Source organism: Pseudoliparis swirei, chromosome 9 (assembly GCF_029220125.1).
Source record: "Pseudoliparis swirei isolate HS2019 ecotype Mariana Trench chromosome 9, NWPU_hadal_v1, whole genome shotgun sequence".
NCBI lineage: Eukaryota > Metazoa > Chordata > Actinopteri > Perciformes > Liparidae > Pseudoliparis > Pseudoliparis swirei.
Window position 1 is genome coordinate 19,520,108 of NC_079396.1, and position 25,157 is coordinate 19,545,264.

Below are 25,157 nucleotides of genomic sequence, written 5' to 3' on the forward strand. Positions count from 1 at the left end.
CAGGCAGGTAATTGCGACACAACATGCGAAGAAGACCCAAATGCAGACAATCCAGCAGACAGGACGAGTTCAGGGATGTATTGATAAAATGAAGGTGTATGAGCTTACAGGCAGCTGTAGATTGCAGGTGTCGGTGCTAAAGGGTTCAGGTTGCACCTCCACATATACATGGCTGAAAAGGAAGACACAACATATCACAACCTGACATAAATGGGATGGTTATATAGTGCAGGGCTGATGAGGGAAAGTCTGAAAGCATCTTGTGGATGATTGGAGAATAGCAACGCAGGGGTCTGGGGGAGTGAGAATGTAAGACAAACAAAATGTGATCACCATATTTACTAACAATTTCAGTCTGAGGAGGACATTAATGTACGTACTAAATGTTATGACAATCCATCCAATAATTGTGTTTTTGAGTGCTTTACATACAAATGTAAACTGCACACATTCATACATATATACATGCATCATGAATGTATATATGTATGTATGTGTTATATATATATTTTATTAAAATATATAAATATATATATATACACACATGTACATACATAAATACATGGTGAACTAATCTTACATTAGGTTGTTCAGCTGTAGTAAGACGGCATTGAAGGCCTAGGTATAAAATGCACGGCCCGCCACTGCATGCATGCATACACACATGCATACATGCATACGTACATACATATATATATATGCAGACATGCATACAAACAGGCATACATGCGTATATACAAACATGCATACATGCATAAATACATACATACATGCATACATGTATGTATGTATGTATGTATGCATGTAAGTATGCATGTATACATATATATATACATGCAGACATGCATACATATATGCATACAAACATGCATATATGCATACATGCATACATACATAAATACATACATACATACAGCGTCAGAAATACACGAGGGCAAAGGGCAAAAATGTCCCCAAGAAATATCATTTTGCCCCCGATATCATGAGGAGACGGACAAAAAATGCCCCCAGAATTTCCTCTGATAATTCTGAACTTGTCAAAAACACCGGTCCAGTTGTCACGTCATGTTTTGATTGTCGCTCTGGTGTTGCGGGTCCGTGAAGACCCGAATGCAGCGCGTCTTAATCAGACCTGAGACTGTGAGGAGGACTTCATCAAATCATTAATACACGTTCCACTCCATACCAGTTGGTGGCGGTAATGCGCAATTTTGTTGTATAGCCAACCGCCGATAAACCTGCCTCGAGGAGGAGAAGAAGAAGAAGAAGCGCCTGCATCTAAAAACAATCAACATGGCGTTCAGTTTCGGTGGCGCCGCGAGTAACCCAGCGGCAAGTAAGTACCTTTTTGGAGTATTCTAATGAAACTAAAAGCATGCCACTTTTATATTGTCACAGTAATGTTACTTGTGTGTGTATGTACGTTCGCGAAACATGTTCAACTGTAACCCTTCGAGCTGGTGACGGCGGGATCGTCTAGCCAACGTCCCCCCCGGGCCAAGCTAACGCCAAATACTTTCTAAATCTACACTGTCATGTGATGATAACTTGCTTTAATGTTAAAGTTTGGCTTCAGTGAAACGGCACTCGTTTTTACCACCACAACGTACGTCACTGTACGTCTATCTTGTAGCTAACGCTATCGCATAACGCGAACGTTACTCCTCGCATTTTAACTCGTATTTGCGTTTTTTAAAAGTAGCTTGTAGCGTGTTAAATCCACTGTAGCTGTACGTTGACGTTGCTGTCAGGACAACCAACACTCACCGCCCTCTCTGTTCACGCGAAGGCACGTCCGGGTTTTCTTTCGGTTCATTTGGTGCCAAACCCACCGCATCAACGGCCGCGTTTGGCTTCGGCCCCGCAGCCACCACCACCACAGCCGCCCCCGGATTCGGCGGTAAGTCCAGAGATGCTCCTCTCCTCTCCTTTCCTCTCCTCTCCTCTCCTTGTAAACAACGACTGTTCGCTTCAGTTTGGGAGGTGTCTTATCCCACAAATGGGGAAACAAATGTAATGCGTCAGGTTATTTCGAGTGATATCCACCTCCCGATAAAGACTGGATTTGGGTTTGGGCTAAATTTAGGCTCTGGTTAAGATTTTTGAAAGAAACTCAAATTGGGAAGAAAACAGTGATACACTTTTTTATAAAAGACTCAATAAATCCAGACTGTTTGCTGTCCCGGCTCCTCAGTGGTGGAATGAGCTCTCCACTGACATCAGGACAGCAGAAAGTCTCTACAGCTTCCGCCGGAAACTGAAAACACATATGTTCCGACTATATCTGGATTAAAACACAGATTACCACTTCAGTGGCACTTAAATAGCTCTTATTATGGTACTTTTGTAGTTCGACTATGTTGAGGAAATGTTACTTTCTGTATTCTTGTTGTTCTTAGTTTGTACTCTAGGTTGAAATGCACTTATTGTAAGTCGCTTTGGATAAAAGCGTCTGCTAAATGACATGTAATGTACTGTGATGTACGGTCATCATGATGCTCGTTTTAGTCCATCAAATAATAAGTTACAGTAGTGGAATACATTTGTCTGGATATGTGGGCATCACTGTAAAGCTTAACCAGCTTTTAGTTTTAAAGCCATAGCATATTGATGGAGGCGAATTATTGTTTAAATCAGATGTGTGTAAGCTTTCTAAAATAATTGTGCGATCCCTTGTTTGTATTGGAGATGTGTTGTGGGTTGTGCTAACTAGAGTAGATTATGTTAACTCTTTGGGCACCACAATGCATGAATGAAAACACAGCAAATCTGTTCTTGTCTGAACTGTATTCTTGGTTATTATTATTGGTCGTCACATTAAATCAGGAAGATGTGAATGAGCCCCCTGAATGTCTTATCAGATCAAGAGTACCTTTATTAAAATGTGCATGCACGCTGTAAGAAGAGGAACTGATATCTGTATTTTGCATTAGTTTCCGTTTTGTTTTTCTCAAAGAAAAGGTTTTTACATATCATTTGTGACTATGGTATTCTTTTGGTATCCAATTCTAGGTGCCGGTTTATCTGACTGCCTATTGTGCGTCTGCTTTTATCGTTGTAGCTCTCGCAGCCCCTGGCTTTGGCGCCGCCGCCCCTGCTGCTGCCGCACCAGCCACAGGATTTAGTTTTGGCGCCACCAACACTGGTAAGAAATATATTGTATTAATTTGTTTTAGTCTCATCTCTTTTAAGGCACGTTTTACAAGTAATAAGCCCATGCAGGCCTGCCCTTTGTCATTTAACTCCATGTCATTCTCCTTTTCTCGCTGCCTGCAGGATTTGGGGTGCTGGGAGCTGGAAGCACCACTGCTGGTGGGTTTAGTTTTGGGAGTTTGGTTTAAATGACAACCCGGCAGCAGTCAGCTTTAATGTGGGGTTCTTTGTGACAGCAACCACCACTGGCACTGTTTTCAATGTTTGTAATAGCCGGGCTAGCACAGGTGGACCTTTGTGATTGATTAATCAGTACCGTCTCTGTCTGTAAACATACATTTCCACTATGTGGTGCAGTGATTTTATTAGTTTTTTCTCTTGACATGTTGCTGTTTCTCAGTGTCATGCAATGTTGTTTCCATTTCCATGAGGAGGCAAAATGCTGAATTATGCACTCATCTCATTTGATTCCTGTAGAAAGCTGTACATGTTTACCGTATCTGTTGGACATAAGAGCAATGCTCGATGGAATACAAATTAAGTTTCCCTTTTTATTAGCTTAGAAGCATCGACATGTTTTTTGATCTTCTGCAATTTATTAACAATTTAATTCATACATATATATTTTTTTGTTCACCGTGCCATGATTTGCTTTATTTCTCAGGCACGTTTGGTGGCTTTGGGACAACCGCAACAACTGCTGCTGCACCAGGGTCCACGTTCAGCTTTGCTGCTCCCGCCAACACCGCAGGTCAGCAGCCTTACAACATTCGCTTTTTGTGTCATTAATGTGAATATGCAGGACATAGAATATGCATGGACACAATTATTATTTTTTTAAGAGGACATCTTGCAGGTTTGCCCAACTAAGGCAACAGTCGTCAAAGGCCGGTTTTATTAGCTGCACTTTACCATTACTGTTCTGTGACCTCAGGTCGGGATCCCATTGTGTGTTTCATTCTTATTGTCATGTTCGAAGTGTAGATGCACAGCTATTTCTTGCATGAAAAAATATAAATAATTATAAACTTGGATTGAGTCCAGCAAGAAGCCTAATGTGGAGGTTAATCATTTAATATCAAACTTTTACAGGAAAAGTTGATGAGAAACTGATGTCAGTTGGTTTGGTTTCCATTTTCTACACAGCGTGTTGGCATGCTAACAAAATCTCTACACTGCCATTCAGTAGCATTAATGTACATACTTTCTCACTGTTGGAACAATCCTGTGTTTTAGGAGGCCTGTTTGGTAACACGCAGAACAAAGGTTTTGGGTTCTCATCTGGGCTCGGAGCTGGAACCGCTGCTGGGGCAACAGGATTTGGTACTGGGTTAGGAACAACTAGCCTCGGTGGGTTTGGAGGCTTTAATATCCAGCCAACGCAGCAGCAGCAGCCAGGTGACACCCCGTCTTTCCAAATATCAGTTTGTTTGCACGTGAATATTAGACGACTATGACCCAAACATGGCAGCCATTGCAGAACATTAAAGCTCATATTCATGATTTGTTTTACTAATTGATTAATTACATCCTGATTTTTATCCGGCCTGTTCTAGATGTTGATTGCCAGCAAAGTATTCAATGTAAACGGCATGTTTGTCTTTTCTAATTTCAAAATCAAGCATCACGTATCGGAGCAGCTGTTACGCCCGGCCTAGGGGAGCCTGAGCGTGACAAAAATACGGGTCTTTCCACCTCCCAAATTAGGACCAATACTGCAGCTTATCATAACAAAATATTTTTTATTCATGAACACAAGTGTCAAGCATTCTTCAGGCTGAGGCCTGGCCCAAAATAACAAACATAAAACAATCTGCAAGTCACCTAACTTCCCTAGACCACAAAAGGAACAAAGAAAGTACAGGTGTCTTACCTCCCGAGCAGAAAACGGGGTTAAACAAAAGGGCTCCTCGCCCCGGTGGGAAGCTGGAGTGGAAGGGCTGGCAACACAGGGTCCCTCCCAAATAGCCTTTCAATTTCCTGAAAGAAAGAAAAGCACAACACATAACACACAGCACAGCCTTCAGGCAGGGGGGTGAACAACACGACAAATCCCCTTTACACTCTGGGTCATAACAGCAGCATCAACGGCTCTCCACAACTCCTCTATGGACTGCTGTACACTTCTGATCACTGCAGAGGGCGACAACTAGCAGCTAATTGCAGATTTCAGCTTGTACCGTCATCATCAGTCCAACAGTGTGCAGTTGAAGCCGAAATATAAGACTAGAATGTATAAAGTTGACATTTTTGGGGATTTTCCTCATATTATAATATTAGTCATTAGGCCGGTAGTTTACCCGTCTAGAAACACGGATATAAAGAGAGACGATCTGACGTGTCCTTTTACCTCTCCCTACACCTACTAGGAAGCTTGTTTGGCCCGCCGGCCCAGCTCCAGGCTCAGCCCACCCAGCTGTACCAGCAGGTCACTGCTCTGTCAGCACCCACCTTGTTAGGAGATGAGCGTGACTCCATTTTAGCCAAATGGAACCAGCTGCAGGCTTACTGGGGCACTGGGAAGGGCTACTACAGCAACAACAACCAGCCCGTCGACTTCACCCAGGAGAACCCATTCTGCAGGTTCAAGGTATTGGTTGATGGTTACTTTGAGTGTGTGGATGTGGGCTTTTGAATTTGAATATCAAACGATTGTCCTTTGTGTGTTTGTTTCCTAGGCGGTGGGCTACAGTTGTGTCCCAGTGAGTAAGGACGAGGATGGCTTCGTGGTCTTGCTTTTTAATAGAAAAGAATCTGATGTGCGAGCTCTGCAGCAGCAGCTGGTGGAGTCCCTCCACAAGTTCCTGGGAAGCAACCAGACTCTCACTGTCAATGTGGACGTCGTCAAAGCCCTGCCCAATGACCAGTACGTCCGTCTCTACTGCAGCACCCACGGTTCCCTCGTTACTTTCAGAAGAGATTTTTAGCGTTGCAGAAATTGTGTAGGTATTACAATTTGACTAGGAATTGATTAGATTCTAAACCAAATGCGGGGACTCGTCTCCGTCTTCTGTCTCTCAGGACGGAGGTGATCGTTTACGTGGTGGAGCGTTCTCCCAATGGCACCTCCAAGCGGATCCCCGCCACCACGCTCTTCAACTATCTGGAGCAGGCCAACGTCAAGGCGCAGCTCACGCAGATCGGAGTGCTCATGTCTGTCGCACGCACGGAGCTGTCTCCGGCTCAGCTCAAACAGCTGCTGCAGAATGCACCCGCAGGTAAACGGGCGCGTTTGTGTCGTCCTCTCGTTGAGTTCGACTGGTGGTTTTTGGTTTGTGACTTACTTCTGAGAGTTGTCTCTTCTCGCTCAGGAGTGGACCCCATCATCTGGGAGCAGGCTAAGGTGGACAACCCTGAACCAGAGAAGTAAGTTGGTTCACGACTTCTGTCAAACTTCCCACGAAGGGATCTATATGAATAATATTGGGGGAGAGCAGGTAAAGAGACTTGTAGATTTTACAGACTCTCCAGTTGCTGCATTTTAGATTTCCCCCCAACTTTTTTACAGTTTCACTTGCTGTACCAATTATATAATTTCAACCAGAGCGTAGACTCTTATCTCGTACCCTCAAGCCATATATATATATATATGTGGAACATGATCTATGCAGTGTTTAAGTTTAGTGTAATACTCTTTTATTTTCTCAACTGATTTAGATGGGTTTTTTTTTTTTTTTTTCAAATGATGCTTGAAGATTGTTCTGCTGGGTTCCTGATCAATACCCATTTCACTGTCTTTTTGTTGTGTACAACAAACTACCGTTTGACCTCTTGTGGTTCGCTGCTTTGCCATTAAAAGTGTTTGACTTCATGTTCTTCTCCAGATTAATACCTGTGCCCATGGTGGGTTTTAAGGAGCTTTTGCGCAGGCTGCAAATCCAGGAGCAGATGACCAAACAGCACCAGACCCGAGTGGATGTAAGTAAAAAAACATCTGTTCCCGACAATCTTACGTCTCTAACAGACATGGGCACCGTGCCTTCTGATTATCAACAAAGGGATTTGTAAACGGATTTTGTGGCGTCAAGGACGGAGAACCCAGATGTCCCATACAAGCCAGCTGCCAAAGGGTTGGTCACAGCTGGAAGTACTATTACAAATACAGCCGCAAGGGTCGATGTCAGGATTTAGGGAAGTTTTTATAACTATTTGGATTGTAAATAGAATATATGTATAGCTTACAATACGTAAAGGGAGAAATACGCCCAGACTTTTTGAGGTAGTTCAACAGGGCATGGATTCTAAAAAAGAGAAAAAAATATGCTTGATGCAACACTTTCTCTCCTTCTTTTCACTCCCGTCCACACGCACTTGTTGACGTGCAGATTATATCCGGCGACATCAGTGACCTCCAGAAGAACCAGGCGACCACGGTGGCCAAGATAGCCCAGTACAAGAGGAAGCTGATGGACCTCTCTCACCGGGTGCTGCAGGTAGCTGCCTTCGTTCGGTGGTATCGCGTTGCAGGTTGAAATGACCTTTAATGAATGCCATCTCCACGTTGCTTGGAGTTTGAATCAATCCCCTGGCACTGTCTGTCTTTCCCTGCTTTATTGTTCCTACCCCGGTCTTTCTCACATTTATCTCCTCCTACGGCTCCATTTTCCTGGCAGGTGCTAATCAAACAAGAGATACAGCGGAAAAGTGGATATGCTATCCAAGTGGACGAGGAGCACCTCAGGGTGCAGCTGGACACCATCCACTCTGAACTGAATGCCCCCACACAGTTCAAGGCAAGTGTCTCCAGTTTCTAAATCTGGCATCGCTCCTTTTATGGCTCGGAAATTATTATTGTAAAGAAATATAGCGCATGTGACAACGTTTTAGTGAAGACCCGTTCTTAACCCACAGTCACCCCTTAATGATAAGCCGCGATGCAAATCGAGGAACATTTTGAACCTCTCAAATGAATTTAATGAAAAGATGGTGCCGTTTGAACCTGAGATAGTCGAGCGTCACAGAATGCCAGCGCAAACAAAAAGTTTATTGGTAAACACGAACGACCAGCTGGTGGCGAAGCTAGAGAGGGAAGTATTCCCCTTTACACTCAATTTGCTGCATTTCAACAGTTTATTCCATGCACAAACATGAAATAAATAAACTACTGAGAAGTAGTTTAAAGAAGACTCCAGTTATGTAGTTTAAGCTGAGGATACTCACTGAATCTGACAACCAACTGTGCACTATGGGACAATTCAGTGTTTTGAGTAGCAGCTTTTATCCACAAACTAAAAATAAATTAAACAAAGTGCAATTTTTTTTTTTTACTTCAACTATCCAAAATACATTTTCTTTGGATTACCGTTTAAGGTAAATACTGAAACATTGTGCCTTGAAGTGAATGAAGCAGCACTCTTCAACCTGTGTTTTAACACTGACCCTAATCTGGAGGACTGACGAGAGTCTCAAAGTCTGGAGTTCTAGTAGACGAGGCGATGTTGAGGTCATAGTCGTGTCGTGAGGTCATGCACAGTGTCCAGTCTATTTCTGTGCTTTATCTTCAGCTGAACCAGAGCCGAGCAGCCACACTCGGAGAGATAGGTAGTGCTGAAGGGTAGGAAGTTCTGCTCGAGTGGCAAGGCAAGGATCCCATTGTTGCACCAGAACTGGAAGAGGCTTACCTCCTATCGTCAATAAACCGCACCTGAAGTTTAACCCGATGTGTCGTGATTGTTTTCGCCATTACATTCTTTCCTGCCATGTCCAGTTGCTGCGCCTCATGACGGGCATTGGGCAGCATGTCGAGTCTGATTTTGTTGTCCCCCCTCCTCTACATAGACACATTAGATTTGTTTTTAATTGTTCAAACACACTGCCGCTAAACGGGTCTGCGAGAGTCAACTTGTTCTGGGCCAGAAAGGCCACGAGTTCCTTAAACAGAAGAGTACATTTAACACCACCGGTACATGCTCTACTTGCTACCAAGATCTCGGCACAGTTTTTGGAAAACAGCCGGTGTTCTTTACCCTCCTCCCCCCCCCCCCCCCTCTTCAATTCACCTACTTGTGTCTCCTCTTGCAGGGTCGGTTGAATGAACTAATGTCCCAAATCCGGATGCAGAACCACTTTGGCGCTGTGCGATCAGAAGAGCGCTACAGTGTTGACGCAGACCTTCTCAGGGAAATCAAACACGTGAGTCCCGACATTCACACAATGCATCCTATTGTGACCTCTGAATGCACAGTTCTCTAAGCCAGAACATTTTATGAGGGTCTGCAAATAATTTTCTGCTGAATTTCTCCTATTGGATTTCTCCCGTTGTCTTTAATACCTGCAGCGCACCTTTGAGCCACATGAGGGAGACTATGAATGTTTGTATAAGTGTAGCCTCCCTAAAACAATAACTCTAATATGAATGGCTGTACTACATTCTGTTGATTTTACTGATTAAATAAACAAGCGTGTGTGAATGCATTTATGTGGCCTCGTTCGTAAACATGTTCACAATAACGCATGTTTTACATATTCAAGATAACACAAAGTAATGCGTATAAATGGGGTGTTCATTTATGCCGAAAATGTGTTATTTTTTCATTTTATAGATGAGGCCTATTGTGAATACGCTCACAATGGTGTGACTTTTTTTAAGTGGGTCCTTGGAAAAGTGTGGGAATGACTACCCTAGACCGCCACGAGTGTTTTGAAAATGTTTGTCAGGATTTTGTGCACTAACTGAAACATTTTCCTTGTCCGTCACTCTCAGCACTTGAAACAACAGCAGGACGGTTTAAGTCATCTGATCAGCGTCATCAAGGACGACCTGGAAGACATCAAACTCGTAGAGCACGGGCTGAGTGACAGTGACAGTGGACACATGAGAGGAAGCATCCTGAGCTGAGTCTGCCTCCCCAACACACGCACACACACACACACACACACACACACATATTGTGCTCTGACTCACAATATCAATCCTCTGAAAAGTGGCCTGCCCGTCACCTCGAAGAGTCGACTTGTTCTTGTCGTCATGCTGTATCTGCATCCGGAATCTCCTGGTCCCCATTTTAAAACGACTTTTCCCCCCACAAGAAAATACTGCTTAAACTGTGCTTTCCGGACGGATATAAAGAGCTCAATTAAAAAACTCTACATCATCTAATAATAGCTGGCGTCACCTGTTTGTTAAAGCAGATTTTGGGAATGAGACCGATTGTGGCTGGCGGGTAAACAAACTGTAGGATTGAGTGTGTGCTGTGTTTGAATACATTGTAAATACATCTTTGTATTTCTTTTCTTTTTTTTAAATGCCGTTGTCAGAATGTTAATAAAGTTCATTTGAATTTAAAAACAAGTTGACTACATTACTTTCAGTTGAACTTTCTCGCCCGGCTATCTGCATCCTGTTTTTGATGCGAAGAGGTTATTTACATTTGTATTGTTTTGGTGCTGCTACATCTCACGTCAGCAGCGATTACCTTCAGACGAGCCTTTTCCAACAGCTCATCAAAGTAGGGCTTGAGTTGATAGGATTCATGTCCTGGATTCGGACTGATTGGCAGTTGAATTGATTAAGCAGCTTTCAAAAAGATTAAATGCCCTCGTGCAGTGGAGTCACCGATATCCGTCGGATCTGAACGACACGCCGCCGGTAGAAGAGAAGGACGCGGGGGGTAGTGACTGATGACTAGTCACTCGTTGTGTTGCTCCCCAAGCAAAACCTAGGTGGGTACAAATGATGCATAATTATTTTACTTTCTAAAAGCAAATATTTGATGTAAACTTCAAAATAAAAATATCGACACGGCAATGGTTGACTATGTTTATAATACCTCTTGAGCCTTCTATAGAGCGAGAAGCCCTCGGTGAGCAGAAATCACTTGATGATGAAAATAGCATTTCATATTCAACTTTTGATCGCTAATGTTTTTAAACCCCGACATACATTGTAATGCCGGAGTTCTGCCTTTACAGACTGTTGAATACACAACCATCACTAATATTTTGCTCTTCCGATAGTGCTGCATTCTCATGGATCAAATGATTCCTAGAATCCCTGTCGACCACAAATTCATGACTGTCAGTGTATCCAGGTCCACAGACCCGTCTGTCGTACTAACTCTATAGAGGTGTCTTTGTCTCGGTATAACACACTGTTCACTCGTCTATTACATTGTTGGACTCCTGATGGACGGGGAAAAGGAAAGTGTGTCCGATAAGCTCTCTTCTTTTAACTGGTCTCCTCCACAACCAACACTGACTCAAGTTACCTCTGGAGCCACACAAGTATTTATACAACGTATTTAATTGATATCATACTTCTCCCCAAGATATGTAAATATAATTTAATGTGAAACATCTGAGGGAACCCTTTAACTTCTTGCACATGAAAAGACAACTTCCAATGTTTGATGCTTTTTTTATTTTTATGCATAGCTAAGCAGGTTGATCAAGTTACACATAGAACAATCCTCAAGATACATCCACTTCTTAAATAGACTTGAATAAATAAAAGAAAAAGGTTAAAAAAATATACAGGTGGATAATACGAGAGGTGGAAAAGATCGAGCTCGATCTGAACAGTTCAACTGATGAGATGCTACGAAAGTTTCTTTTTTTCTTTCTTTTCCGCAGACGCGTATCCAAGGGAACGAGTCGAGCCCAACCCACAGCTCCCAGTGCCGGCTCTCAGGTACTCGCCGAGATGTCCACCAGCCGGAAGGCCTCCATGAACTCGTTGATGTCGATGCTGCCGTCCTTGTTGAAGTCGATGCTCTGGGCCAGGTCTGCGATGGCCTCGTCGCTGATCTCCGTCTTCAGATGAGAGCTCAGGAGTTTCCAGGTCTGACGAAACTCCTCGAAAGAGATCAAACCTGGAAAAGAAGCCGGGGCGTCGTACACTTTCCAAATATGTCGCATAGAAAATCTGTATCCGTCTGCGTGCCGGCACTTTTATAAAATGTAATGATTTGGTTTATTATAAAATAATGCAGACAATGCCAGACTGTGTACAAAGTTTATTTTCAATACATGAGTGTAAATATGATTTGAGAGATGTTTGTAAGTTCACGGTCCAAAAGGCTAAAAAAGGGATTAAAAGAAGATGTATTTCTGTTGTAGGAGTCCAATTATGGAATAATGTTGAAATGTATGAAAGAATGGTGAACTCCTTTTTGGTTTTCAAGGGAATTATTTATAAAACAATTCTTGAGTTATAAATGTAATTAAAAACGTATTAATATGGAAGATGTATGTGGTAGTATATATAAATATATTTTGTTTTTTATTTTGTTTATTGTTTTTTTGTTTTATTTTCTTCTTTATTTTATATTAATTTTCTGATTTATTTTGATTTCAATTTAGGATAGGAATTTATAGGCATTTTTTTGCTTCTACCTATACCTTTTCAGTCTTTCTCTTTTGTATATTATATAGGATAATATTGTATTGTATTTGATTTGATTGACTGAATAAAATAAAAACAAACAAACTTTCAGCTGATCCATGTTTTAGTGAAGAATATGTTTGGGTGATGCACGTCTGCAGCCATGCTGGAGGCTCTCATGTTCACCACGTTCACCTTAGTTTGATACTCAATCCATTCAGTCGATGTGGAAATTAAATCGCTGAATGAACGTTGGCCCTCTAGTGGCCATGAGATGGAAAGTTGTTGTGTATTTTATTCAGTCAATCATTGCAATACAATACAATTTTATTCTATATATTATACAAAACAGAGACTGAAAAGGTATAGGTAGAAGCAAAAATGCTTATATATTCCTATCCTAAATTATTATAATCAAATAAATCTGAAAATGTATATAAAATAAAGAAAACAAAAATGTATATATATATTTACATACATCTTCCATATACATACGTTTCAATCACACTTATAACTCATAAAAAATGTTTTATAAATAATCCTTTTGAAAACCAAAAATGAGTTGACCATTCTTACATCCATTTTAGCGTTCCATATTTCGATTCCTACAATAGAAATACATCTTAGTCAAGGGATGACCTAAGTCAGTGGGGTCATTCATCCTCTGGGGAGCATGAATGTCTGCGCAACCTTTCAACCAATTATAGTTATTATATATTTCCTTGACCAGCATAACTAAGCAGGAGAGAGAGACATTTATCTCGTGTCTCGAGTCCAAGTGAAAGCTTCCTACTGACCTGAGTTATCCGTGTCTATTATTCGGAAGATGGTTTCCAGGTTGGAGTGGTTTCTGTACATCGTCTCCAGGATGCTGTTATCTGAGATCTGAAAGAGACGAATCGATGAAGATGTTGCGACTGCGTCAGAGGGGTGAGAAAATGGATATTAGACACTGGCTTTACAAGACTGACCTCCAGTTTGGGCTCGGTGATGGAGAGCTCCCTTATCCACAGCTGGTAGTCCACCATGCCGTACTGGGTGCTGCTGACAAGCTGAGGGCGCAGCACCCTCCAGGGCAGACCCAGGTTGAGTACTCTCTCTGTGGCGCTGGCCCAGTGCCTTAGAGAGATCATCCCTGAGACGCAAATATACAATCTGATACACAACACGCTTTTCCCTTTGTGTATCCGAGTGTTGTGCAATTCTTCACCGTTGCGCAGTACCTTTGTTGTTGGGATCAAACTCCTGGAAGGCAACGATGAGATCGGACTTATGGACAAACAGTTGTTCCCTCAGAGCTCGTAGGGCCGATCTCTCCGTCCACCCGACGCTGGCGAAGAACCGGAGGAGAAATGTGATTTACTTCTGCTCTGAACTGCTGGAAAATATACCGCTGGTATTCATACCTCTGTCTCAGGGTGAGCTCTCTGCATGTCTCGCTGGCCTGGTACTGAATGAAGTGGGGAACCAGATCGGGCCCCATTCTGATGTAGGCCCCTCTGTTGCTGCCCACCTCGTAGTAGTTAGACGCTGAGAATATCGTCAGCACCTGAACACAGCCGAAGACGTTTGCTACGACTCGTTGATTACTTCTCTGATTTCAAAGGTTAAATGAAAACGGCTACTTCTGTTGAGTTATTCAGCACAAGTTTAGCTTTTCCCATCTCTTAAAGCTAACGGTTTCCACCAACAGTATTCCACCGTAATCTCTACGTGGTGCTCACCCTGCGGTTGTGGCAGAACTCGTAGCCGTCCTGTTTGCACTCGTGGGAGCGGATGAGGAGCTGGAGGTTGTGTCTTCCCAGCACTTCTTCAGTGATGTCCGGCCCCCAGTAGCAGCCTCCGCCTCGCACCTCATTGGGAACGCAGCCATTTTGGGGCATCGGGTCACTCCATAACAAATCTACTATCTGGGAAATAGTTAAGCAGAGTCGGGAACGATGAAGATGTGTGCGTTATGAGGCATTTCTGCATGTACTCGACGTTCGACATCCTTTCTGTCTACTTACTTGTTTCCACTCATCAACATCTGTCTCCACATCTGTTATTTCTCCGAAATGCGGGTTTGAGTCCGACTTCTTCAGTTCTCCATAGGACTGGTCGAACCCAGCCAGCCGGCGCCTCCTCTTCAGTTCCTCTTCCACCGACCAGTTGCGTTGACTGCTCCAGGGCGCGTCGTTGAGCGACCGCCGTGGGAGTTCGTGCCGGTGTGCAGTCGCCTCCATGGAGCACACCCGGCGCCGGCCTCCCCCCGGTCCACCGGCTTCCCCGTTCCTGCTGCTCATTGTCTGAGTCTTCCCGCCGTTGGCAGCATGATGGGTCGCCTTCGGAGGCCTGAGCACCGACACGTACTGCGCATCAATCATAAATACAAAGATAAAACACACTTGATAGGGCTGATGTTTCTGGATTTGCAGTCTGTAAAATGCAAAAACACCGACTTTATCGACACAGAAGGCCTCTCTTACTTTGTGTCGGTCCACTCTGGCGATCACGTCGAGGTCCGTCGTGTTGGAGATCCCGCCGTGCACAATCAGAACCTTATTCTCAATCACTGTGGCCAGAGGCAGCCAGCTGAAGATCTTCTGGATGAGCTTGAGGATCGTCTTGCCGTGCACCTGCAGACAAAGGGACGTACACAGTTCTCATCCCTTTGACCTACGGCTGTCTGGACTGCCATGGAATACTTGTAGAGACATTCATGTTCCCCAGAGGATGAACCCTACTGATTTTTCTAAAGCCACCATGATGGCCACATCTGGGATTTTTGACTTGCCTACCGTGTCTATCGCATTGAGACTTTCCCGCCCACCGGTTTTTCTTCTGTAAAATACCTCTTGGCTAATGGCCTGATTCTGCTAAACACACGCTACCCCTAAGCTCCGAGTCAGACTCGGTGTATTAAAGTACTGCAGACAAACGAGGTAAATAGAAGTGCACGTGGTTTTAACTCTTTCCATGTCCTATATATATCTAACTCGCTGCATTTCAGAGGAAGATATGGTCGTTTTTTTAATCCATTACATGTATTTGACAGCGATAGTTACTAGTGACAGTACAGATTATGATTGTATGTACAAAACATGTGATGAACTTTTCAAATATGATGCGTTTTAAAATGCTTAACAAGATAATAACATTAAGTAACACCTCAACCAGCTTAAACAATAACATGTCACATGCATGATGAGACAATAATATGTTACACTAAAACATAAATAGCATCATTTTTGCATTATTTGTAATACATTTAGTCCACTTTGGTGATAGTACGACCTTTTGAAGTTATATTTTGAAAGCAGAACTTGTAATTGAGTATTTTATATATTGTGGGATACGATACTTCTTAAATTGGTTTGAGAGCACGATAATAATTATATTAAAGCAAAATACACAAGAGAACCCACCCTATATTTTCCCCAAACCTCTTTAGTGAAACCGTATCTGTAAAAAACACAAAAGGAACAACTAGATCAGCTGGAGGTTGAATATAATCAGAATACATACTGCATAAAGCCATTTGCAGCATGAGCATATAGTTATGCACTATAAAAACATAAATACTAAGTAAACGGGTAGCACGAGCCACTACATAGAGTTTAAGAAGAGGAAGTCCGTGCACAGACCTCAGGTTAACGATGTGGTCCTCGTGGTTCCCCCTGTTTAGATGCACATCTTTGGGGTAGACCAACAGGAACCCAAACAAGATGAGCAGGATTTCTAAGGAGTTTTTCCCCCGATCCACAAAGTCTCCGTTGAAGACGTACGGCTTCTCGGAGGACGGCAAACCATTCTGGACAGAGGAAGTTGTTCATTAAAAAATATATATATACAGTAGCGTTCAAAAATGTGGGGTCACCCAGACAATTTAGTGTTTTCCATGAAAACTTACATTTTTATTTATCAGATTAATTGCATAATGTATATAAAATATAGTCAAGACATTGACAAGGTTAGAAATAATGATTTTTATTGTAAATATTAATGTTGTTCTTCAAAATTGTCGCTTTTATAGCTTCTCTCACCAGCATAACTGTTTTCAGCTGCGCTCACATAAAAAGGGCTTTCAAGGGTTTTTTAACCCTCCGTTCGTCTTCTACGGCGATAACACAATGTACCATTAGAACACTGGAGATAGGCCTCTATACACCTATGTAGAGATTTCATTAAAAACCAGAGAATAGTCATTTACCATATTAACAACGTAGAGAGTGTATTTATGATTAATTAAAAACAGTGCTTTTCTTTGAAAAATAAGGACATTTCTAAGTGACCCCAAACTTTTTGAACCATACCTTTCAAAAAGGACAATAGGACTTTCATGCTGTGAATACCTTATAGAATATTAACAGCAGGTCCTCGAGCTGCCCGTGTAAATCTCCTGGTTAGGGATACATAATGTATTAATATGCGAGTGCACCCTGAATGTTTCAAGGGCAATAAATTGATACAGAAATAATCTGAGCGATACTGTGTCCAGGAGAGGCCTGCTGTTGCATACCGCAGATGGTGATCTGTTTGTTGTGGCAGGTGGAGATGTGACTGATGTTTGGAAGAATTCTGAGAAGTCTCCAAGTTTCCCCAAGAAGCTGCAGAACATATCGAGCATGAAGCTGCTACTGGGAGAAAGACCACTGTGAATACACTGCTGAGGAAGAAGGAAGCCGTTTTGAGTGTCCTTCATGTGCCCGTGTGCTTACTTGTTTGTGCTTGAAGGCCTCCACCAGCTTGGACACCCCGCAGAAGGTCATGGGGAATGTCACATGGGGGCCGATGTAGCTATCGCTTACTTCAATGCTCTTGTAGCAGAAATATCTCTCCCACTCCGTGTCCCGGCATATTTCATTTTTCCGAAAGATGTGAGATATTAGGTTTCCTACATTAAAAGGAAGAGAGGGAAAGTGAGGGAAGTGTGGAAAGGGAAAGTGAGAGAGGAGGCCGGTTGAGCTCAGTAATCCAATGAAACCCACAGGCCAGTGCATGAAACAGGAGTTCAGAGTCGGTCTTACTTTCACTGCTGGCTGGGGTGAAGTGGTCCATCAGGAAGCCAAAAAAATTGTAAAGCTGCAAGAAGGATGAAAACAATTTGAACAATTTTTGTATTTTTTCGTCATGTCCGTTTTTTTGTGAGGCCATCATTTTGTCATAAGCATTTAACACAAAGTAGAGCTGAGGCGGATGAGAATGTAAGGGAACACCAAGTTCTTTAATTAATTCTCCATCCTCTGGGTCCCATAAATGTCCTTTTCTAAACATCCCAGCATCCGTATCGTAGTGACTGAGACATTTCAATGAAAACCTAGAAATTTTAACGTAGGACATTTATACAATGGAGGCCATTAATATCGTAACCATCCGGTAGCTGTCACAGATATTTCACTCTGTACCAAAAGTATCAGCCTCATGTTGGCGCTACAGGAGAAGTCAGGGGATCAGCAGAGTCAGGAGGCTTCATCCTCCGGGACCGTGAATATCTGTTCAGAACATCGTGCCAATACCTCCAATAATGGGATATTTTCTCAATGTCCGACCTAATAGTTGTGTCTCTGTGCGAGCTCACCTTGATCTGGTCTTGCTCTCCCGCATATTCAATAGACTGGAAGATGTTCCACGTGCACCTGCGTCTCACCTCCAGACGGGCCACGTACCGACGGTACCATCGCTGGATCAACAGAGCCGCTCTGATCACTGAAGATCAGGAGGGGAGAAGGAGGCACCGGGTCGTCACGGCAACGAGGTAACCGTTCTCTTTCACTACCAATACATTCGTTCACAATGAAATCATGGATCCAGAACGGATGACTCACCGGTGGCAGCTTCAGAGCGCACGGACGTTTGAAAAAAAGTTTACAAGCACTGTTAGTTTAGACTTTTTTTTTTTTTACCGATACCATAAAGTAGAAAGAAGAAAAACTGATATTTACCCGGAACTGAAAGGGTCCCTAAAAAGTTATAAAGAAAGCAAAGACAGTGATATTAAATGATTGCAAAAACAACAACAAAAAAGAGCATTTTGTTGAAAAGGTTTTGATATGAAGAAGAATTATTTTAAATAAAGGCCACACCTCGGTCACATTTCTTCAGCTGTAGATCAGATTTCCCCAAAACACATCCCATGATCCTTTGCTGCTTTCACTGTCAAGACATGGATACTTTCATGAGTGAGCCTGAGATATCTGACCTTGTGTTTTGCAACCTGGGAATAATACAATAATATATTTATATGAACACACATTTTCTATTTTACATATTTCTATATATATATATTCATATATATATATATCTAAAAATATATATATTTATATTTGTATACATATATATATATATACAGTTGTTTTACAATATCAACAGCATAAATAGAAATATAGAACTGAATTTGCCCAAAAGAACCTTACCTGGCCTCGCTCCCCTTGTTTCATCCCTTCTCCTCACTTCCTTTGTGCCTTTAAGCAAACCGTGTCCTGTATTCCTACAAATTTACCAGCCACATTGTAACAATTTAAAGTTTAAAAAAGCAGAAAAGAAGAATGCGTTATTGCTTAGACCAGACGCAGCAGCACAGGTCCCAGTGGCTGCTCCCCTCTGTTCAGCAACACACATCCATCACTAACACACACTGCCCGAAGGCTGGTGCGCAGCAGGGACAAGTGATCACCTACACAAACTAAGATGCAAGTGGATTAGGATTAAACCTCGTTACGGCCGGCATCCACGCTGAATAAACGGATTGAGGCTCTGATAAAGGGCAGCATCGCTTTTAAAAGGAGGTTGTGTCGGCCTCGGCTCAGCTGTGTCATCTTCCTGACTCACATTACAACAATGTCATCATTATTATCTCCAAGTGGACCACTGGCTAGTCTGGACCTGTTCTCTGTAAACACACACATATTTCTTAATCCACTAACACGTCAAGTAATACATTATATTGTAATATTTAGAGGACATACACAGTGGGTACGGAAAGTATTCAGACCCCTTTACATTTTTCATTCTTTGTTTCATTGCAGCCATTTGCTAAAATCCAAAAAGTAAATTTTATTTCTCATTAATGTACACTCAGCACCCCATCTTGACAGAAAAAAACAGACATGTGGAAAATTTTGCAAATTTATTAAAAAAGAAAAACCGATACGTCAAGATGGGGTGCCGAGTGTACATTACAGTTTTTTTCGTTTGCTAAACGACAGTGGGCACAACTGGAGTCACATGTGCAAAACTCTAACCATAGTCTGCACTACCAACAGTCACCTGAGCTAAACAGTTCACATCACCTGCAAAACTCATTCCAAGCAACACAACTCTTAACACATGGCTCAAAACACGCTCAGTGCAGCCAAACAACATGCACAACCCTCACTGAGGTAACACACACTGTCACTCAGAACACACTGAGAGTAAAAACACGAGCATCAAACACCAATACAGAAAATACTAACTTTTCATCTTTTCTTTGAACAATTTCAGTGACTTCATACAAAGTAATATTTTCTTCAAAGAGTGACATTCTTTCACATGATTTATTAAATTTTTTAGAACATAACAATTCTTTAACGTAAATGAAAATTAGCAGCTTGCTTCAATAGTCTGTAGTAATTTACGGAATTACAGTAATGAGAAAAAAAAGATAGAAACTAAAAGTACATACTGTAATTCGAACAAATAATTGAGGGGCTAATCCTGCCTCTCTCTAGCATCAGGCCACATGTTGTCATCAACATCACATCTAATGTTCTCTCTTGCCATGCACCTGGGGAAGAACCTTCTGGAGGGCCTTATTCATCCCTGGCAGTCCTCTGAACTTGTGTCCTCACATCCGGCACGCATGGCTTCCAAAAGAGACATTTGGTCATGTGTGGGTGTGACCAAACACTTGGTTCACGACATTACATTACATGGTCTATAAGTGTAGCCCTTATTCCATCTGCAATAACAGCTCTTCGTCTTCCTCCACGCATCCGCCCTCTCCCTGCCACCCTTCTCCCTCCACTAACCTGTCTTCCTTGTTCCATTTCCAAAATGAGTCTTTCTGAGCTCTACCTATATATACTGTAATATATATATATATATACAGGACTGTCTCAGAAAATTAGAATATTGTGATAAAGTTCTTTATTTTCTGTAATGCAATTAAAAAAACAAAAATGTCATGCATTCTGGATTCATTACAAATCAACTGAAATATTGCAAGCCTTTTATTCTTTTAATATTGCTGATTATGGCTTACAGCTTAAGAAAACTCAAATATCCTATTTCTAAATATTAGAATATCATGAAAAAGTATACTAGTAGGGTATTAAACAAATCACTTGAATCGTCTAATTAACTCGAAACACCTGGAAACACATTTTCAAATGTTTGATTTTGTTTTGCTGTTATAAATCTTTTTTTACTTGGTTTGAGGAAATATTCAAATTTTATGAGATAGGATTTTAGAGTTTTCTTAAGCTGTAAGCCATAATCAGCAATATTAAAAGAATAAAAGGCTTGCAATATTTCAGTTGATTTGTAATGAATCCAGAATGCATGACATTTTTCTTTTTTTAATTGCATTACAGAGAAAAGATGTGTGTGTATCACAATTTTCTGAGACAGTCCTGTATATGTGTGTGTGTTCACTAACAAGTCTAAAACAAGACACCTGCTTAGCCTTTCAGTTGAAATTGCAATCAGCAGTGTTTGAAAGGCACAAGGCTGAACTCTATTCCGTTTTGAATGTGTGGTTCACAGTTTTGACAGCAGTTTGTTAGCATTTGAACAAAGTGCTGAAAATCCACAGTGTTGTGCAGGTTGTGGTTAAAGTCATGGGATAAGTGTGTAGCGTTTTGAAAACTGTGTTCAAGCAATGAAAAACAAACTAGAGTTTGGTCCACATGAACTGCTGCTGTGCAGACTGTGATTAGAGCTTTGCACATGTGACTCCAGTTGTGCCCGCTGTCGCTTAGCAAATGAAAAAAACTGTAATGAGAAATACAATTTACTTTTTTGATTTTAGCAAATGGCTGCAATGAAACAAAGAATGAAAAATGTAAAGGGGTCTGCATACTTTCCGTACCCACTGTGTATGTGGAAACATCGTAAGTCATCCGCTGCATGAACATGTCATCCTATTTTTGGAAATTTCTGATATCTGATATTTGTGGGACAAGTATTAGGTGAAGACAAGCAGTATATGCATTAAAACATTTCTATAAACATAAATATTGTCCCCATCATTTTGTAATAACTTACAATTGTAAGGGCCGATGATGGCTGTGGAAGCAGGTGTTGTGTGCTTCCGGTTTGGGGTTGCAGGTACACAGCTGTGCAGCGAGCCACTGGTAGTAGTTCACAGTCAGATTGCATGACAATGTTACAGGATGTGTTCTATCTATGTGCAGTCATGCATTGTGAAATATATCTCTGTCGTTATATTTCCCACGAGGGAAGTCGTGTTAATGTAGCTTCTCTATCGTGCTGTTTTATGTCCCGCTACATTTCTTAAAACCCTCTTTTGTGTGTTGAAATACCTTTCGGCACATGTCCTTTGTGTTGTGTGTGCTTGTGGAACTTCTGCTTCTCGCATCCTCCGCAGTCCTCCGCGTGTTTATAAAGGCTCTTTGTGATCCCGGCCAGCAGCAGCTGTCCATGGTGTGACTCCCAGCGGCACAACAACAAGGAAGTGGTGGGAGATGTCTGATGCTCAAGGACTTCATGCACGGTGAGAGGACCTCAGGTACGTGTGTGTGGGTGTGTGTGTGTGCGCGGCATGTGCTGTGTGTGTGTGGTGCGTGTGTGTGGTGTGTGTGTGTTTGTACACGCACAAATTTAGTGTGAGTAAAGATAAAAAATAAATAAATAGAGATCATAACATTTAAGAACTAAAGGGGGTTGCACTAAAAAGTTAGTATTCTACATCATGTACTGAAGTTCTGTGTGTGCACACACACGTGTGTGTGTGTGTGTGGACACACTTGTGTGTGTGTACACATGTGTGCGTGTGTGTGTGTGTATATACACATGTGTGTGCGTGTATACACATCTGTGTGTGTGAGTGTGTGTGTACACACGTGTGCGTATGTGTGTACACACATGTGCGTGTGTGTGTACATGTGTGTGTTTGTTTGTACACCTGTGTGTGTGCAGGGGTGTGTGTGTATATATACATGTGTGTATATACACGTGTGTGTGTATATGTGTGTGTGTATACACGTGTGTGTGTATATATGTATATATATATAAATATGTGTATATATATTTACTTACACTATATACGTACACATACATATTTAGTGTGAGTAAAGATAAAAGATAAAAATAAATAAATAGAGATCATAACATTGAAGAACTAAAGGGGGTTGCATTAAAGTTAGTACTCTACATCATGTACTGAAGAAGCAGGTGCACGTATGCAAATAGATCTTATGGATAATATATCTGTGATATTACAGTTCTGTAGATAAACACCTTCATATATACTCAAACACACAACTATCTGCCTTCGTATAGTCTCACTTTGCACCCATAAATAATGGAAATGACATTTTGTATGCGAGTCAATGTCCAACTTCTCTCAGAGTTTGAAACTATTTCTGTTTTTTTAATAGTTTTTGGAAACATGGCAAATATCAGCGAATGCTTATTAGCGGATTTTTAGGTTTTTTTTTGTCTTTTGATGGTATTTGTTGACGGGGTTCGGCTAGATGGGAATCTGTTAGTGCACGTTGTAACGATCAGCGTGGAATGCTGCTGCCTCCTTCCTGAAGCTGTCCCACCGAGAAGTTGAGACCTGAGGATCATTTAGGACATTGAGACATTCACCGCGTTGTCGAGTCCTGCAGAACATATTTTTGTTCTGATGCTCAGGAAGATTGTTACCACACAAAGTGCTCCAGGGTTCACCATGATCCGACAGTAAAGAGTTCAGTTACCTTAGAGTAGCAACTGAAAATCGTCATTTTCATCGGGGTTTTGATGGTTAAAGTGACGGTAAAGTCAGTCATCTTTATTGTCAATTTTCCAATTTTGAACATACTGAAAATGTAAAGTATGTTTCTCTCTTTTATGTCCGACATGAAGTGAATAATAGTAATAAAGTGTCAACAGTTAACAACAACAACAAATAAAATTTAGACAACATATATTTGTTAATTTAAGAACTATAAAAAAAGACTGTCTGCATTTTAACAGCAGTCAGACTCAAATAGAAAACCGACTGATATATTATCGGATACTACACTTCTAAATTGTTAATAATAACGCATAAGTAGCTTGTAACTGGATCCTCTGATCTAAGAGTTTGTGATGATTGATGGGAATGTAAAGATAAAACAAATAAAGTTTAGCGAATTAGCTTTATGTGTATTTGTATCTATATTATCTTATCGTTTTACTACATATTTTAATTGTTATAATACATATTGTAAGAATCAATCTCTTTTGTCCTTGTACTTCAATGCAGTGCTTAGTACAGTAACTTAGTTACTTCCCCTCTGAGATGACATTACATGGCAAGACATGACATTACATGACATGATATGACAATACATTACATTACATTACATTACATAACAATACATGACATGTCATTTACATGTCCTACATTCTGCAGGTTTTCATATCATAATTGCAAAATAAAGCATAGAGTCCAGTGTTGGCTTATAACGAGATTTGATATAAACTGCAGCAGATCAACTGTTTATTTTTGTTCACATGGGAAAGTTTGCTGTGACCCATTTGGGCCCGAGTCGGTCTCTGAGAAGAGGACGGCTACCATTCCTCGCATGCCTCTGGCCCTCGCTGGCTCACAAAGTTGTCAAAGCTGCCAAACAGCTCCGGCCTCTCGGATATCAGCATCACCTGCAGAACTCGTTATTGCTTTGTGTTACATTTCTTTCTCTCCAGATCCCATCCTTGAATGACAACTGCAGAGGAATTATATTGTTATTATGTTTATCAGCGGAGGTTTTTTTGCCTTTGCCCAGCCAAAAAAGTTGGAGATGAAAAAGGAACACTCACACCTCCCCATGTGCAGAAGTGAAGAGGCAGCTTCCATTTTAAGGATACCGTGCAGGTGTTCTGGTGGCACGGGCCCTTTCTGAATGCGGATTCTGTACCGACGCGTCTTAAAAAAGCAGTAGCAGCCTGCCACTTGATCACTCATCACAAACTCAAATGTTCTTCTTTTAAGCGTACACAAATAAAATAAATGGGTCGGGATGAATCTGGGTACCCTGGAGTATTTTTATTTGATGGAAGAGTGTCGCACACAAGCTATTTGGCCCTGTATGAACTCCATGAAGGTCCAGTGAAGAGCTGGAACAAGCTAATGCAGAATATACACACATGTGCCACTTTATTAAAAGTGTTAATTAGTTTATGGTTTATGCATTGAGTTCTTAATTAACATATATATAATATTGTGGGTAAAAAATAGAAACACCTTGATATATAATGCTGTTTAAACACAGTTTTTAACCATAAATTCAGTAATAAACATAAATAAATGTGCTCCAATGTTAAGAAAGCTGAACATCTGTATGATAAAAAGAACATCATTCTGTAAACATTTCGCTAAGTTATGTTCCCTGACTTTGAGATTCATCCGTGGATCTCTTGTGAGTTCTGATTTTCTCCCGTTGAAACTAATCACCACCGTAAACCGACATGTCACACAATGTATCATTTTATTATGCCGCTTCCCTCT

General features: G+C 41.5%; 2 protein-coding genes and 1 long non-coding RNA gene across 6 annotated transcripts in view; 1 reads left to right on the plus strand and 2 right to left on the minus strand.

Annotated features, from left to right (window-relative positions):
- Positions 1-1,857, minus strand: part of LOC130199011 (uncharacterized) — a 5,121-nt gene extending 3,264 nt beyond the window's left edge. The window contains exons 1-2 of the long non-coding RNA XR_008832729.1: positions 1,768-1,857; positions 109-172 (exon numbers count right to left, since the gene is read on the minus strand). This is a non-coding gene — a long non-coding RNA (uncharacterized LOC130199011). The remainder of the gene's footprint in view (positions 1-108; positions 173-1,767) is intronic.
- Positions 1,240-10,444, plus strand: nup54 (nucleoporin 54). Its single transcript, XM_056422163.1, has 15 exons — positions 1,240-1,336; positions 1,790-1,900; positions 3,062-3,145; positions 3,277-3,312; positions 3,818-3,904; positions 4,390-4,551; positions 5,523-5,743; positions 5,832-6,019; positions 6,175-6,371; positions 6,465-6,519; positions 6,978-7,071; positions 7,479-7,586; positions 7,767-7,886; positions 9,175-9,285; positions 9,857-10,444. The coding sequence occupies exons 1-15, from the start codon at positions 1,294-1,296 to the stop codon at positions 9,989-9,991; spliced, it is 1,752 nt and encodes a 583-aa protein (XP_056278138.1). The 5' UTR covers positions 1,240-1,293; the 3' UTR covers positions 9,992-10,444.
- A 1,049-nt stretch (positions 10,445-11,493) lies between these two features.
- Positions 11,494-19,099, minus strand: LOC130199007 (serine/threonine-protein phosphatase with EF-hands 2-like). Of its 4 annotated transcripts, none has more exons than XM_056422162.1 (18): positions 18,871-19,099; positions 18,541-18,610; positions 18,400-18,417; positions 18,036-18,291; positions 17,485-17,539; positions 17,176-17,351; positions 16,977-17,064; positions 16,810-16,856; positions 16,102-16,268; positions 15,883-15,919; positions 14,944-15,093; positions 14,485-14,826; positions 14,200-14,385; positions 13,882-14,024; positions 13,699-13,805; positions 13,447-13,610; positions 13,273-13,360; positions 11,494-11,963 (listed from the first exon to the last, which is right to left on the minus strand). In XM_056422162.1, exons 5-18 carry the CDS (start codon positions 17,513-17,515, stop codon positions 11,779-11,781), a joined length of 1,911 nt encoding a protein of 636 aa, XP_056278137.1. In that variant the 5' UTR covers positions 17,516-17,539; positions 18,036-18,291; positions 18,400-18,417; positions 18,541-18,610; positions 18,871-19,099; the 3' UTR covers positions 11,494-11,778. The 4 variants fall into 4 exon arrangements, with proteins under 4 accessions (XP_056278137.1, XP_056278134.1, XP_056278135.1 ...); XM_056422159.1 differs by having other exon boundaries at positions 16,977-17,091; XM_056422160.1 differs by having other exon boundaries at positions 16,977-17,091; positions 18,541-18,671.
- Positions 19,100-25,157: the final 6,058 nt, after the last annotated feature.

Coding starts and splice junctions, on each gene's coding strand:
- nup54 (XM_056422163.1), top strand. CDS start 1,294: ATGGCGTTCAGTTTCGGTGGCGCCGCGAGTAACCCAGCGGCAA. Junction 1,901..3,061: donor AGCCGCCCCCGGATTCGGCG/GTAAGTCCAGAG, acceptor TTATCGTTGTAG/CTCTCGCAGCCCCTGGCTTT. Junction 9,286..9,856: donor TTCTCAGGGAAATCAAACAC/GTGAGTCCCGAC, acceptor CGTCACTCTCAG/CACTTGAAACAACAGCAGGA.
- LOC130199007 (XM_056422159.1), bottom strand. CDS start 17,515: ATGGACCACTTCACCCCAGCCAGCAGTGAAA. Junction 16,857..16,976: donor CAAACAGATCACCATCTGCG/GTATGCAACAGC, acceptor ATCCCTAACCAG/GAGATTTACACGGGCAGCTC. Junction 15,920..16,101: donor GACCACATCGTTAACCTGAG/GTCTGTGCACGG, acceptor TGTTTTTTACAG/ATACGGTTTCACTAAAGAGG.